General features: G+C 40.0%; 1 protein-coding gene across 4 annotated transcripts; it reads right to left on the bottom strand.

Moving 5' to 3' along the window:
- Nucleotides 1–2,766: 2,766 nt before the first annotated feature.
- Nucleotides 2,767–16,131, bottom strand: bowl (brother of odd with entrails limited). 4 transcript variants are annotated; one of them, XM_017166328.3, is made up of 4 exons: nucleotides 16,046–16,131; nucleotides 15,039–15,314; nucleotides 6,487–7,386; nucleotides 2,767–5,130 (listed from the first exon to the last, which is right to left on the bottom strand). In XM_017166328.3, exons 3-4 carry the CDS (start codon nucleotides 7,353–7,355, stop codon nucleotides 3,678–3,680), a joined length of 2,322 nt encoding a protein of 773 aa, XP_017021817.1. In that variant the 5' UTR covers nucleotides 7,356–7,386; nucleotides 15,039–15,314; nucleotides 16,046–16,131; the 3' UTR covers nucleotides 2,767–3,677. The 4 variants fall into 4 exon arrangements, with proteins under 4 accessions (XP_017021817.1, XP_017021818.1, XP_017021820.1 ...); XM_017166329.3 differs by having other exon boundaries at nucleotides 16,004–16,113; XM_017166331.3 differs by lacking the exons at nucleotides 15,039–15,314; nucleotides 16,046–16,131 and adding an exon at nucleotides 8,031–8,238.
- Nucleotides 16,132–17,016: the final 885 nt, after the last annotated feature.

The following is a 17,016-nucleotide window of genomic DNA, read 5'->3' as shown; positions in this document are numbered from 1 at the left end:
ATATTTTTCTTTCTTATACAATAGAAATCGTTCTATAAAAAAAATTCTTCTATGGAAATTGAATGGTTTTACTATTCCATTTATAACTGCTATTATTTTTAAATATCTAAACTCCCCACATCTGATATTTTACCATAGGAAGTGTACATTGTTAGCGCCACAACTTTGTGTGAGATTCGGGAACTAAGCGTCTGTAAAATAGTGTAAAATCGGATTTTTTCGGTAAAATGAAGATCGAAAATATAATTTTAGAGAATATGAACTTCAACTTTAATAAATATATCAAATAAAATTTAAAAAAAAAAACGATAAAACTTGATAATTTATTTTTACAATGCACTTAAAATTTGTTTTTTCTCTTTAGCAGTGCTAAAATCAAGTATTAGGTTAAATTCAGTTTTTACGTAGTGAAGGAGTCATTTCCGACCCTATAAATCATATATATTCTTGATCAGCACAAAAAGCAGAGTCGATCTAGCCATGTTAGGCAAAAAAAAATTTTTTTAAATTTTTTTTTTGATTTTTTGGGGTCTGAAAATGGATCAATGGTCAAATAAAAATTGGCAAAAATTTTGATTTCTTAAAATGTGAAATTTATTATGCAGTTTTGTTAACCTAGAAAAAACTAGCACAGAAAAGCTTTCCGCATTGAATTTGATGCTTTTTTGGCTTAGATATGATATTTTTTATACAAAAAATTACCATTTAAAATATATAAAAATATTAATTTAAAGAGTGTGAATATTTTAGACCTTCCTGAGGGGTTTTATCAAATTATTAAGTGAAGGAGTCATTTCCGACCCTATAAATCATATATATTCTTGATCAGCACAAAAAGCAGAGTCGATCTAGCCATGTTAGGCAAAAAAAAATTTTTTTTATTTATTTTTTTATTTTTTGAGGTCTTAAAATGGTTCAATGGTCAAATAAAAATTGGCAAAAATTTTGATTTCATAAAATGTGAAATTTAGTATGCAGTTTTGTAAACCTAGAAAAAACCAGCACAGAAAAGCTTTCCGAATTGAATTTGATGCTTTTTTGGCTTAGATATGATATTTTTTATACAAAAAATTACCATTTAAAATATATAAAAATATTAGTTTAAAGAGTGTGAATATTTTTGACCTTCCTGAGGAGTTTTATGATTTTAGTCAGCGAAGGAGTCATTTCCGACCCTATAAATCATATATATTCTTGATCAGCACAAAAAGCACAGTCGATCTAGCCATGTTAGGCAAAACAATTTTTTTTAAATTTATTTTTTGATTTTTTGAGGTCTGAAAATGGTCAAATAAAAATTGGCAAAAATTTTGATTCTTTAAAATGTGAAATTCAGTTTGCAGTTTTGTTAACCTAGAAAAAACTAGCACAGAAAAGCTTTCCGAATTGAATTTTATGCTTTTTTGGCTTAGATATGATATTTTTAACCAACAAAACTTAGTATTTAAAATATATAAAAATATTCACTTAAAGACAGTGAATATTTAAGATCTTATTAAGGGGTTTTATAAAATTATTAAGTGAAGGAGTCATTTCCGACCCTATAAATCATATATATTCTTGATCAGCACAAAAAGCAGAGTCGATCTAGCCATGTTAGGCAAAAAAATTTTTTTTTTAATTTTTTTTTTGTTTTTTTGAGGTCTGAAAATGGTTTAATGGTCAAATAAAAATTGGCAAAAATTTTGATTTCATAAAATGTGAAATTTAGTAAGTATGAATGATTTTTATTTTCATAACTATTAGCATGTAAATATTATGCTCAGCTTCTTTTGGGATTTAAATTTTAAAACCATTTCCAACAATTTGCAATTCTTGTTGCATATAAAACATTAAATTTCCGTGGCAAGTGATAAAAAAAATGGTAATATCTGAGACCATTCTCACGCAACGTATTTTTTATTTGGCAAACAAATCACGTGCTTTCCTGGGACTCGAGATGATATCATCTTGGCGGAGAAACTTGGCGAATTATTTTATAGTTGAGCCCGAAATTAATGTCATTTGCTGGGAAAATCACATATATATTTGGCGGAAAGGGCGGCATTCCAGGAAACGCACAACTCCCAACTGGCGGCGAGGATGATGACAATTTGCGTGGCATTTTAATTGAACTTTCTACGTGTCCAAGTGGCGCGTACTTGATTTCAGTCCCTAGCCCGCACCTCTCTCTCTAAATCGATTTGCCGGAGAGTCAATGTTAAAGGCGTTGCCACAAACCGCAAACTGTCGTGTCTGCCGTGTCTAGGAAGGTGAGGTGAGGGGCCTCGAAACGTGCCCGAAGTATTATTACGGCCGCCGGCAGAGTCTGTGTGATTGATGGCCCCAAAACGCGAGTGAGTCAGTGGATTTTTTTGTATTTTATTATAACTCCACGGAGATCCCTTTCGATCTTGACAGCAATCTCTCTAAAATCAGCACAGCTTTTATGGGAAATAAACTGCCGAGATTGGTAGTTAATAAAATTAAGTAGAATTTAGTTGGGGGAGGGACCTTGGAGTTTTCTTATGGGTAGAATGTTATTTCTTTGACATAAAAATATTTATTTGTTTAACAGAATAGGAATTCAGGAAGATATATTACTATATTACTATATTTATTTAAGAAAAACAATAATCAAACCCAAAACTTATCTTTAAATTCTTATTTAAGAAATAGTTTCACGGTCGCCATTCACCTGAAATCATTTCAAGATGCTTCAGAAAGTATGCAATATAAGCTTACTATTCTCTAAAACAATAAAAAAGAGACACTCATTTTCCATATTAATGCAATCTTTATTTGTAATAAAACTAACTCGCTATATGGATTGAATAAAAAATCATTTAAAATTCAAGGAAGACCATGGAATGGAATGCTTACTTACACAACTCACTTAAGCACTACGAAAAAGTCTTAAAAACTAAACTAAGCCTAAATTACATAAGGTTCAACTGGAATGTTGCTTAGTTTCAATTTTTGATTTTGTTTTTTACTTTTACTTTCAACCATTTTTTTCCCCTACAAACAAAATCGATTTACGATTTTCGCGTCTTTTGTTTTTCTTAATTAAGATTAGCTTACGGGATAAGGAAACATAAATTAAAAGTTGGCATCCACTCGAAAAAACAGCAACACTTAGTGTTGTTGGGGCCAGGCACACACACACACTGACATACACGAGAAAATAACTAAAAAACTAAGCGATAGACTCTCGTACTTAAGCATTTAAGTGGTTAGATTTAAGCTAAGTTTCTTAAAACCTAACTTATATATATGATATATATATATATTTTTAGGGGCTCTATAAAATGCAACAACAGAGTTTCAGTTTCTTTACGCTTAGAATTACAGCTTAGGGAATGCTTTATTTTTATATATTTTTATTACTTAGTTTAGGTCTATTGCCTTGCCTAGAGACATTGTACTAAAATGTACTAAAACGTAGTTCTAAATTAACGTTAAATGTTTCGGGATGAATACCCCTTATGGGAACAAGTTTTTAAGGACCCGAAATCGGCTTCAGATCATGTTTTACAGATTTCAGTTTGGCAGAAATCGCTGGAGATTTGAAATCACTTAAAGAGGTGACCTAAATTATGCAACGAAATATTTAGTGCATTTATTTAGACCACTTTTTGAGTGAATTTCAAAATCACAACGATTTCCGTGGCCTCCCTCTTAGTTTTAGTTTAGGGTCAACGCCTCATGATGTCTTCGATGCTGAAACCTGTCCTTCTGGGCGGCGCTGCTGGCGGTGCTATGGGTGGGGCTGCCACAGGTGGTGCTCCTGCCCCAGGTGGTGCTCCTTTTTCTGAGCTGGTTACTCCACTAGTTTCCGTACTCGGCGGAGGCTTTCCCAGTAGCTGCCTTGGTGGATGTCGCGACATATTCAAGGCATATATACCCGGGCTATCAACGAAGGTCCTAGGACCTCCCAGGCCGGGATGATGGTGATGGTGATGGTGTTGGGGATCCATCAGGTCCAAGGTGGGAGGCGGCGGCGGTGGCGGCAGGATCCTCTTTCGCATGGGAATCGAACCCAGGAAGCTGGGCATCGCCTCGTGCGGCGAGTGTAGGGGCTGAGTGGGTGGCTTACTCGTCTCGGGCTGGATGCTGATGCTAGGAGGAGTCGGTGGCGGTGGAGCTGCCTTCGAGAGGTTCAGGCTCTTGTGGTGCAAATCGCGACGAACGTGGAGGATCGGCAAGTAGGGATCGCCATTGGGTGGCAGCAAGTGTGGGTGTCCTGGGTGCGATCCCAGTGGAGGTGGAGGAGGTGGTCCGGCTCCTGGCGGGTATCGCACAAAGGAAGGTGGTACCGCCAGACTGGGATTGGCAGGCGGCTCCTCTAGATGCTTCTCTCCATGCGGTCTCATCGTGTAGGTTTCCCCGCCCTCGTGGTGGCAGTGGGTCACGCCCTGCCGCTCCGGCTTGCCGGAGGCACTGGAAGATGCCGAGGCAACGCTGGAGGAGATGGCATCACCAACAGCAGCTGCAGCAGCGGCAGTCTTGCCTGCCTGGAAACGAGCTGCCACCAGAGCCACTTCTGCCCGCTCTTCATCCTCTGGATCAAAGTCCTCCTCCTCTTCTCCTCCGGCTCCCTCTCTGGCCTGCAAATCGTGCAGATCCTCCTCCTCGTCGTAGTCATCGAACTCCTCCTCACTATCCTCCTGATGATGATCCAGGGCGCCGGCCTTTCGTTTGAGTCTCATTCGCTCGGACTCGGATTTCTCACCGCCAGCTCCAGAGGAATCACCCAAATTATGAACTGGCGACTGTCGGGGCGAGTCCACCTCCAGCAACGAATCCTCCTCGTCGCCGCTCAAGTTCCTGGCCTCATCCTCCTCGCCCACGTCCACATAGTCGCCCGAGTTGACCTCGCCCACGGCGTGGGTCAGAGCATGGCGCCGGAGATCGCAATTCCGGCGGAAGACCTTGCCGCAGGAGGAGCACTCGTAGGGCTTGTGATCCGTGTGGGTGAGCAGATGGGTCTTCAGGTTGGAGCGCTGATTAAAGGACCTGCTGCAGACGGGGCACTTGTGCGGCGACTCCTCCATGTGCAGGATCTTGTGCACGGCCAGCGTTCGCGACTGGCAGAAGCCCTTGCCGCACTCTGTGCATTTGAAGGGTTTCTCCTTGGAGTGGATGTACCTGGGGAGGCAAAGAATAGAGAGGTTAGCCAGGTGAAATATTATAGGGTAATGTGTGTGGGTGGTTTGGTAGCAGCAATTGGTGGTTCAGGTTGACAGTTATTGTGGCTCTAATGTGGCATTTACTTAAAGACAAAACGGAAAACATTTAGCTTGCTTTTATAATGATACTGTGATACCCTAACTAAGGGTTAATTTTGGAAAAAATATCAGACAGAATTAAAAAAATTCTGATGGGGACCTGAAATAGCTTTAAAGCCTGCCTCCTTTACCCTACAAAACAGATTAACCCACTCTTCAGCTTTAAAAATCTACCTAAACAAGATTTTCTTAAAGTAAAAAAAACCGCTTAAATAACGACTTTAAAGGGTATTTAAGTTTCTTTATGCTGAACTTGCCTTTGCCTGCATTAATTTTTAATGTTTATGGCGGCCATCTTGGCAATGGTGTCCACTTGTTGTTGGCAAGCAGCAGCCTCAGCAGCAGCCGGAGCAGCAGCAGCAGCATCTCGGCCCCCAGTGGAAGTCCCCATCTTCTCGGCATCAGCTTCAGCATCAGCCTCATTGGAGGCAGCCAGCAGCTGCTGCTGGCGAGACCCGAAAACAGGTTCTGCCTCTACCGAGATTCTTCTCCCATGCTCTTGGACGCGGTGGAAAAAGAAGAATTAGCCCCGCGGCAAAAAGCAAACAAACGACAAATGGACCGATACCGAACGATCAAAAGACAGAACGCTCTGCGGACAGGCTGCTCGAGTACGGAGGAGACCTGCTGCCTGGGATCGGGGCTGGGATCCTATATATGTACATATATATATAGCTCCCCGTGGCATTCCCTCCGACTTTAATGCTGGCTGTTGGAGCCCGCAAAAGGAAAACCAAACAGAGTTAATTAACTTTGCTGTTTGTTGCCTTGGCTTGCGTCAAGTGTTGTACTCTTTCGGTTAAGATGGAGTCGGAAAAGGCTTGAATTTTTGATTATTTTTATGGGAAAAGAAAGTTTAGAATATTCTAGGAATTTTTATAGTTAGTTTTGAAAAGGATTTCCAATTAAATGAGAGGCTTAAATTGGTTGAAGATCTAAAGACAATTATTCCCTTTTTAATTTATTTAAAGGCCAAGTTTAACTTTAAATATTTATGAAATTACTTCTCCCTTAAATAATATTATTTATATATTTCTCCTTTAAATCCCCAATATTTTCCCTCTTTTTTAAGGGTATTTCTTGAACCTCCTACTTGTCCAAATCAAATCTTAAACTTAACTGCAGGTCTGCAGCCGCCTGGATGGCAATTACCGAGGCAGACACTCCCCCTTTTAGTTATCTTTTCTTTTTTTTTTTAATATCAGTCGCAACTCACCTGTGATCCCTGAGGTGATCCTGTCGCCGGAACGCCTTGCCGCAGATATCACAGGAATAGGGCCGCTCGTCCGTGTGCGTCCTTTCGTGGATGAGCAGATTGTACGACTTGGTGAACTGCCGGTTGCAGAATTTGCAGATGAACTGCTTTTTGGGCCTTGAAGCCCGTCCCGGTGCTCGCAGCAACCGCCTGTCCAGGCCGGCGTGCATACCAGGTCCCAAGCCGGGCGGAAAGAGACCAGCAGCCGCTGCCGCCGCTGCAGCAGCTCCGGGCGGAAAGGGAAAGCTTCCGGCTCCCGTGGGCGAGGGTCCCGGTCCGGTGAGATATGGCGGCGGTGGGACACCTGGCGGGGCGTACAATACTCCCGGTGGCGGTACTCCGGGTGGGCCACCCCCAGGACCACGTCCCAGCATGGCAGCCGCAGCCGCTGCTTCCCGGAGGGCCAGCTCCTTGCGCTTGTCCGCCATCATGGCGATGATTTCGTAGTTGGAATTACTGCCGGGCCTCACTTTTCCGGTGGGCAGGACCGGAACAAAGGCGGAGATCTCTCTGTGATGCGGTGGTGGTGGCCCCGGTGGTCCTCCATGGAGTCCCGCCAGATGCTGCTGATACGCCAGCTGTGTCTCGTAGGCGGACATCCGGCTGGCCGAGGAGTTCCTGGAATCGCCACCATTCTGGGAGCCACCATCAGAGGATCCACCTCCGCCCGGTCCGTTCCGCTCCACCGAGGCGGCGGCCGCTCCACCGACGGCAGCGGCTGCCGCTGCCACCGAGGACATGAACTGATCCATGCGGGAGGGACGCAGCATGGGAATGGCTCCGCCGCCTCCTCCGCCGGAGATCTCGCTGGATGAGCTTTCCGTGGGCATCGTGTGGGGCTCCTCTCACATGCCGTTAGAACTGAAAACGAAAATGGAAAATAAATTAGGGCTGGCAGGGAGTAAGGTGGCAGTAAATAACAATTAGTGGAGACGCCTTGGCCGTGCTAATTGTAGCAGGTTAATTGGGCTCTCGTTATTTTGTTCTTCTTTTTTTTTGTTGAGGCTTATCTTAATTGCGTTTCAAGTGCAATAAACAGTTATTTCCAGGCTGTATTTTATAGCTGTCAAGGTAGAACGGGGCATGATAAACCCACTGCTGGGAGGTGATCTTGGTAGGAGTTTGTATTAATTTGTGTTTATATTTATATTAATTAGTTAGGGGCTTAAATTCGGGGCTTTGGGTACCCTGAAAACCTTATTTACATCAAAAATTAAGCTTCAAAACCTTTACTAAATATTCCAAAATATATTATATGTTGGCCAAAATATTTTAAACATTTCCAAATATTTTTATAAATTTACTTTTTATATTTACAAACTTTTATTTGTATTTTCAAAGTTCCCCAAAAAGTCTTCCATGCATTTTCCATTTACTCCAAGTTTTAACTCACTTTTAATGCGCCTTAACACCTTTAAGTTTATTTTTTGCACTTCTTATCGCAAAATAAACCGACTTTCATTGCACTTGCAATAAATAAAATAAATAAACAGCTCAACACTCACTAATTTCATTACAAAACAGGCCTTTAAGCTGATTCAACCCGAAATTCTTTGAAAAGTTACCCATAAGCTTTGACTTAGAATCTTGATTTTCACAGGGTAACTAAAGGGTTTATCACTCCTGCGCTTTTCCATATGAATTCCGTTTTTTTTATGGCTCTTTGAGCCTTTATTGTTGTTGTTTTATTATTATCAGCGGCGGACTGCCGACGACGGCGAGTGAAACTAAACTGAAAACGAGTCGCAGTTGGCGCGATCTGGTGCTGCCGCCGCTGCCAGGTTAGATAAGATTGTGCGTCTAAAAACCTACGAAAAAAAAACCTGCCTCTGCTGTGAGTAAGCAAGTAAGCCAGCACAGTAGTAACGATATAAACACAGACGCACACTAGGCTACCCGTGGCTCAGATACGGCACTCACAGATACGGCAGTGGCACTGCCAGATACAAAGATACAAAGCGCACACAGATGCAGATACAGGGGCAGGCTGGCAGGCAGGCAGGCAGCAAGCCAGCCAAGTTGCCGTCGCTTTTGGTAAATGACTCGAACCGAACCGAACTCGACCGACTGCTTACTGGATTTACGCAACAGGAGCCTCGACTTCTGAGTGCGCCGAGCGGAGCGGAGAACGTGATCATCGCGATAATAACAAAATAATGCAGATAATAATGATCACAATGATGGCCAGAACCATAAAACTTGTGGAGCGGTCCGAATGCCAGGGTTTTCTCAAACTCAACACGGAGAAAATGAAAAGGGTCAAGACGATCTTGAGTTTAGAAGTTGTTGAATGTTTTAAATATTAAGTAAGGTATTATAATATATTTTAGAATAATATATATAAATGGGGTTCTGTTCTATCTTAGCTCTCTGAAAAATATTTAATCTTCTCAAAAGATCTCAAAATTATTATTGAACCCCTTGAAAATCAATTTAATTTGGCTTAAAAAAAAAACTTATAAAAAATATTAAAATTCAAATACAAATTTAACCCCTTTTTTTTTACCGTGTTCTCCATTCCGTTTTGTCTGAGCGCCTCATTTAAATTTATAACCAGTTGAGCAAACCCAAGAGAAGACAGGGGAAAAAGGTAGAAAAAATGTAGAAAAAAGGTAGAAAAAAAAAATTACCCTGCTGTCTGGGCAATGACAGTTTTGCTTATCATTTTGCTAGAATCCCACTCTCTGGCTCTCTGTCTCGGTTGATTTTGAATGCAAAATGCTGCAACGTCATCAAGATCAACATTAAGAGTCAACAGATCAGTCAAAAGAAGGAAAAAAATATATACAAATCTGGCTAAGATTTTGAGGCAGTTGGAAGAGGCGCCCATTGTGGGTAGATGTACCGTTCTTCTAGTTTTATTGTGGAGCTCTATTATCTATGGAAATACGTTTTTTTTGGCATTGTCGACCGAGAGTGCCCGCTGTCAGATTAGCTCTATAAAGTAGCTGGAATCATGACTTGATCATGAGTCTCATTGTTATGGCTTTATAGGGAATGGGAATGACTTGGCAAGCGGAATGCGTAGTTCAAGTGGAAAAAAATAGATGTGGAGAACCTCATGATCATAATTTAAATATCTGTGGAAGGAAGGTGTTATCTTGGGTTTATCAGGGTGACTTTTAGTACAAAATGTGATGATCTTACAGTACTCAGGGACATACAAATTACTTGAATTTTAATTAAATGCTTGGAAGATTCTTAAAACATTCTTGTTATTATATTTATTACATAGCTTTGTGATATAACTTTGAATTATTCAATAATAAATACCAACTCATAACACTATCTCTTTGAGTTAAACCACTCAAACCTCCACAGGTTTTCCCTCAGAAGCACATGCCAAACTAATCCCCATTTTTATAGCTTAATAATTGAATAATACCGAACTCCAAACCTACACCTATGTGTATAAATATATATCTAATCTTATCTATATGGTGTATCAATAAAGAAGCTTATCTGATCTGTTTATGACACTCCGGTTACAATAAATCCGCCTTGATATGATCAGTGGATGAGCCACTAATATCTCATTCGATTACGATCCCATATCGATAATAATAATAAAACTCCCCCAACTCTGGCTCACGTATTTTTCTGGTAGCCTCGAAAAGTGTAACCGTAACCCGTTTCTGGTTTTCATATTTCCATTTTATTATTTTTTTTTCTGCTTTGTACCGAGACTTTTTTCTAGGCTTTTGTTGTTTCCTCACTTTTGCATTTACGACGACCGTCCCCCCTCCGGACTCACACACTCTGTGCACATACAATGTACAATTCCAGCGTTCATTATCTTTTTGAAACATCGGCACTTTTGAAAAAAAAAAAGAAAAAAACGTCAAGCCAAATAAGAAAAACAAATAAAAATCCATGTAAATAATGGACATCATCAGCGCAAAAGCGACAGCACGTAGACTAGAGAGAGAGAGAGAGGGAGGGAGGGAGAGAGTTGTGAGATACCGATACCGATACAGATGCGGATACCGCGATACAAAGATACACGGATACTACAGATACACAGGCAGCGCAGCGTTTGCGCAAACGGTTGCCCAGCAAATGAAGCCAAAGGCTTAAAAATTTCCAATATGTGTACTATGGCTATGAGGGCACTGGAAAAAAATTAGGATATTTTCTCAATTCTCAATTTCTTGGGTTGATAACTTACTTTTACTGTTTTACGAATGCAAGTGATCTTAAAAGTGTTAAAAGTGTTTACTTTACTTAGAATTTGCAGAAATCTGTAATAAATTTTAGCTTTCTCGTTTGTTGTATAGAACCAGTTGGGAATTTTAAGACAAAAACTCTTAATAAACACCCTTTTCTTAGGTAAATCAATTTTTGAAAACAAAGAAACTTTACTTTTTCAAAGGCTAACATTTATTTCCTATATCTTTCGTTCTCTATTTTTCTTCTCGTGTATCGTACATATAATAAAAAGAGCCAGAAGACCAACTACTACTGCTGGCGTAGGAAAAATAAGAAAAGATATCGAGGAGCAATTTGGCTGCCACTTTTTTCCCTCCTCCTCTGCTTCTTCTACGTCTTCTGTGGCCTGGGTCCGGGATCGGTTCGTTTGTTGGCTGGGTTTTTGTGTGTAAACATCAGAGTCTGAGGCCCAAGCACAGCGTAGAGTGAAAAGGTTTCAGTTGATAAAAAAAAAACTCAGAAAAATATATACAAACACACACACACAAACTGGGCAAACGGATTTAGTGTTTGTATAGAAAACGCGGAGAGTGGAGGAGGTGTAGAAGGGGAGTTTGTCCCTCTGATGATGGCCTACGATGTCTTGGAAATGTCCAGGCTGTCTTACTGCCCAGTACTTACGGTTTTTTAGGTGTCAAAAGGGGTATATGCACTATATTAATATTTAAACGTTACAATAAATATATCTAGAATAATTGTAATAATGTAATAGCATCCCATTAGTATTTAATTTTATTCCACATCCAATGTAAGCTTATTTTTAAGGGAATATATTTAATATTTTCTTTTTTCAAATGCTATAAGCCCTACAAACCATCCTTTAACCCCCTTTAACTCCTATTTATTTTATTTCCCAAGAAAAATATATCCTAAACCCACACCCCCAGGGTATTTTGTTAGTTCATCAGCCCAGGGCCTCCTCCCTTTCTGCTGACCATATCTCGCTTATGGGCCGAGGAGTGCTTACCGGGTTCTCCTCTCCTCCACACTTCCACACAACTTCAGTTTGCTTACAAAACACCAGCCAACAAAAACAACAAACAAGACAGGGGGAGGGGGTAAAAAAAGGAAAGAAAGACGAAAAAAAAGGGTCGCCCAGATCGGTTTTGCAGCTCGGAATGCTCTTGGCCAGGCATCGCGTCTCTCTCTCCTTTTTTTAATCCCTTCGGGACATGGGCTATACGATTTTTCCTGCTGGGGCGAAGGTAGCTAATAATCAAGAAACCAAGAGAGGAGGAGAAGGAGAGGAGGAAAACGCAGACTTATAATTATAGTCCAAGACCTGCCCGGCTGCCTGCACTTCACATGCGTTAATCTGAAAAACCCTTTCGGGGCAGCAGCAGCAGCAGCAGCATCTGAGATTATAGTCGAAGCTATTAAAAATCTAGCATAATCATGGCCTGTGGTGGAAAAACAAGTTGCCCTAGCCAAGGCGATCCTCCTTCGGGTGCCTTCTGCGCTCCCAGCCTTGTCTATATAATTTTCTTGATTAATATCCATGAGATTTACACATTTGGAGTGCCTCTCCTTTGCCTCTCTGCCTTTTTGCCGGCCATTAATTTCAAAGAGCTTTGCTAATTTCGCGGCCATGTTTTCTGAACTGCTAATGAAGTTTTATGGGTTCGGGAATGCAGCTGCTGCTGCTGCTTCAGCCTGGATTGATAATGTCGTTAGCATAAATTGAAAATGCTTTAAAGTTATGACTAAAGATTTTTGTATTATTAAAGGATGCAAAAAGAATGTGGCAAAAGGGATTAAATTCAAATGATAAATGGAGAATGAGATCGATTAAATATATTTTTAAACCTTTAGAGATCAATTTCTAATGAAATAATAATTTAATTTCATCTAAAAGTCAAGTGAAACATTTTTAAAAATAATTCCCTTTGGCTTAGCACGAGTTCTAGTCGTTTTCCTATTCTTCAAATACACTTCTTCTCGGCTTAACTTTGACTCAAACACTAATCCCTCTTGCAGTTAATCTACTTTGTATGCTAAGCCGATCTCTTCATAAATTTCTTGGTATATTGTTCTGTTCCATTCAAGAATTTCACCCAATGAATAGAGCTCTTAAGGTCTTTTGTTCAAGTGATTGCTACTTTTTCCAGACGTGGGTTATTCTTATTTATTAGAGGAGTTTATGCTAAGTAGGTTTCAGACACATACGGCCTTTCCTAAGACTACGATTTATTAGTTTAAGGAGACATATTTCTCGATTAATAATGAATTAATTAATAACCAAGTTTTAGTACCCTGAACAAATATGCAAAATAATGTAATAATCATCTCAATCAATTTTCCCAATTCCATAAAAAAACCCCTGATCGAATATATGTTCTGTGTTAATAGAATCAAATATTCATATTCCCCATTGGACAACGTCTAATTTCCTCATCAAAATTGATGAGACTGAACTGGTCGATCAGGTGAATTATAGACACGTGCCAAAACGAAGAAAAAACCAGGTGTGTCCGATATGGCAAAACCCTAACGAGCCATTGTTCCTCGTCTCGCTTTATGGCCAACTAAAATTCATCAGCTATTTTGTCACGAGTTTACGTTTTTCCTATTTAACGATCTTAATTTTAATAAATTTCCATGTTCGATTTTCCTAAGGCAATTAAACAGAGTTTCCCCTTCCTACTGTTGCAACCGAAAAAAGAAATGAAATGAAAGAAAAACCCACCCAAAGCGATCGAATGCAATAAACTTTTATGGTTTTTACTCCCCATTCTTATGCTAAAAACTCATTTTCGGATAGCCCCATAAACCGAGACAATGAACAAATCCCAAATAGATCTCCGCTGAGGCGAAACAAAAGCCAATAACTTTATAGAACCGCAACCAAAAAAAAATTGAGGGAAAAAAAAAATAACTCACAAGACTGTGAGAGCGCGGGAGGCGTTTTTTACCCAAAAAAAAAAGCTTAAAATATAAGGAAAATGTAAAGAGGTAAAAAAGTAAAGCATTTAAACGAAATCAAGAGATGTAGATGACGATGATGATGATGATGATGCTCGGAAACTGAAGCAGACTGAATCTGAATCTCTGTATCTGAACCCCGAAGACCCAAAACTGAAAACTGAAATCCGAAAACCGAAAACCGGATTCAAAGTCGCGGCTGGAGCGACTGAGATGGCAAGAGCAGCCAGCGACCAGTGGCCACTGGCACTGGCTACAAGTGAACTGGTTTACAAATAAAAAAAAAAAATGGAAAGAGAAACAGAGATGGAAAAAACCTAGAAGGTTGAGTTCCCAAGACGAATTCTTGAATACTCTGCTAAGAATAAAAAATAAAGAAGATTTTTGGGAGAGAAAAACTAGAGAATGGTTATTATTAGAAAGTTTACAGCCTAAAAATATAATATTTTATTTTCAGAAAAGAATAAAAACAACTTTAAGAATTTAGTAGAGAATTATTAACTTCTAATTCATTTAAATATAGAAAAATATTTGCCATAAGTAGTTTCAAAATATTTTAAAAATTCTGCATTAAATTTGTATTATTTTATATTGTTCAAAATAACAACCTGCGTTATTTAATTTAATTTCTATATATTAATACTTTACTTTACTTTTAATACTCTTTACTATATGACTTCTCAAAATATTTAATATTTAATTTAATCGAAATTTTTAATCTTTAAAAATCCCAAAAATATTTCAAATATATTCCAAATATTCAAACCCTGTTGCCATATATTTTTGTATACAAATCTTTCAAGAAAATCTAAGTACTCTCTGCTAGAGATCCCAAGGCGGAGACCCACAGAATTCCAAGCGAAGGTTTTTTTTCGGTAGAGTCCGGCTCGAGCCGGGCCCGGTCCCGCGTCGAAATGAGCGCCACAGCAAAGCAAAAAAAAGCCACAACTATTTTCCAAAGGGGTTGAGGAGGAGGAGGGGGTGGGGCGTACTCCACAGCGGACTGTGCGGCACCACACTGAGTTCGGTGGCAATGACAGTGGCACATGCAGTTGTAGTGGAAGCCGCTTGTCGGTCGACAGTCCGCCAACCGAACCGCCAACGTTGTGGCCCTCTCGTTCTCCACCGCTCCCAGATCAGGTTTTGAGAAATCTCAAGTCTCTCCTGCTCTCTCTCTCTCCCTACTCGCTGTGTTTCTCGTTTACTCGCTGGCGTTTTGGCCAACGCAAAAATACCAAAATAAAAAAATAATTAGCTTAGCTTGGCATAGGGCCAAAAATATAATAATATGATAATAATAAATACATGGGTAATGTTTGGAATTTTTAATTTTTTTTTCGTTTTTGTTGTTGTTCATCTTAGTGGGCAGGGCCTGTTCTTACCTGTGGCTTAAACCGAAGAAAGCCTGCGGGCTCTGTAAGCCTGAGAGCTGAGCTGACAAGTATCCAAAGTAGTTTTTTTTTTGTGTTTTTTGAACAAGTTTTGGTTGCTTTTTTTTTTGTTGTTTAGTTTTTAAGCATTGAAAAAATGCCTGGCATTGTTTTTTACGTGGAAATCTTTATTTTTTAAGAGGCACTTGAACTGGGTTCTGTTTGTTTTTTATTTTCAAATTGATTTGTGATTTTTTGTAAATGTAAAGCACTTTTTAAATTTGATTTCTGTGAAATAAATAAACGATTTAAATTGTAGAAAATTGGTGTAAGGAAATTTAAGGTTTTTAGTTTTGCTTTTTGATGAGTTTTCCAATTTAAAAAACTCAAGTTTTCGGAAATATTTGTGTTTTCAATATTACAAATATTTTCATTATATTTTCCCAACACACGCGATATAAAAATTGTATTAGAAAAATATCCAACGCACGCAGTGGGACAATTTTGAGATACAAATCACGGCACGATCGCTCGAGGGGGCGCACAGGGGGCGGGCGGTTACGGGAGCAGCGGCAGCATCAACGGCAGTCAGCTACCACAAACCACGTAGTAGTTGCCAGCAAAAAAAAAAAACCGACAAAAACCACGTACAACTCGTACAATCAACGCACACACACGCCGATCAGAGAATGTATCTCACAGATACAGGCGAATGAAAAACCCGAACCGAAAACCGAAAACCTCAAAACCGAAACCGAACGAGAACGAGATATAACCACGGCAGCTGAAATGTGTTTTTCTACATTTTGTTTGAAATAGGAGCTGAAGCCAGTGCAGCTACCAATTCGCTCCTCAAGTAGTCCCCAACTCTTCCCACACACACAAGCCGAGAGTCTCAGCCCAGTCAGTTGCAGTTGAAAAGCGCTTTTCTCGCGGCAACAAGTTCACTCACACACACACACACCACACACAAATACCACAAGATGCAGATAGGCAGAGCGAGAGGGAGAGCTACATACGATGCGATGCAGTTCACTTTTCCCGATCAATGATCCACGATCCGCGCGCAGGTGCGTTGGCCACAATCATCACTGGAAGACTGAGCCACTAACCGTCGAATAGGGCCCAAACGGAGAAAGAGAGAGTCGAATAAGTAGGAGAAACGGGCTGGAAAAGAGAAGAGAGTGAGATAGGGAGAATAGCGAGTAGCGAGCGGGAGCAGGAGCTTAGTGCACTGGAAAATACTTTAGTGGTATAAATTTATGGAATTCTTTCTATAGGAATCATGTTAGCAGAATGTTTTAAGTTTTTTATAGGATTTGTTTTTATAGAAAACTCTTTTAAAGAACTGATTTCACTAAAAGAACGCTAAAACCCTTTGAGAATTATAGCGTAAAAGTCCCTAAAATAGCCTTAGAGCTGAGCCATCTTGTGTAACTTTAACATGCGAAGTGTTTTATAAGAAATCCAAATAAAACTAAAACCAAACTAGAACTATTTGGGAATTATAGTGTATATATTTGCAGTAAATAGCTTCACAGCTTAGTTAGTTCCTTTCTTTTTGGGTAACTTTTAAAATAATCCTATATTCTGAAGAAATCATACATATATTTTACAAAAATCCTAATAAACATTCCTATTCGATAAAAAGTTTCCCATTGTTTTGGGCAGTGCCTGAGAGGAATTGAACCGAACTCAACCCAACCGACCGCCAGTCGCACGCTGCTGGCCGGACTGCCGGACCCGGGGACGGACCGAGAGCGGCGGCGACTGGCGGAGTACGACGAGTTATTGTCAGTTAGAGCGCTACCTGTTTACCGTCGTCCGACTACCGACTGCCGACCGCTTTTTTTGTTATTTTTTTTTCTGCTGTTGGAAGGGTAAAAACTGCTGCTGCCCGGGTGTTGCCAGATTGCCTACGGATCGTTATGGCCGAGGAGGAGGAGGAGGAGGCAGTAGGCAGTAGGGTGCACTGGAGGGTGTAACAGTG

The sequence above is a fragment of the Drosophila kikkawai genome, chromosome 2L (genome assembly GCF_030179895.1).
Source record: "Drosophila kikkawai strain 14028-0561.14 chromosome 2L, DkikHiC1v2, whole genome shotgun sequence".
Taxonomy (NCBI): Eukaryota; Metazoa; Arthropoda; class Insecta; order Diptera; family Drosophilidae; genus Drosophila; species Drosophila kikkawai.
This window is presented reverse-complemented; position numbering and strand designations above follow the sequence as displayed.

Excerpts from the sequence above, each read along its gene's own strand:
- bowl (XM_017166328.3), bottom strand. The coding sequence starts at position 7,355 with ATGCCCACGGAAAGCTCATCCAGCGAGATCTCCGGCGGAGGAGGCGGC. Across the intron at positions 5,131-6,486 it reads GATCACCTCAGGGATCACAG|GTACATCCACTCCAAGGAGA; the intron begins GTGAGTTGCGAC and ends TTGCCTCCCCAG.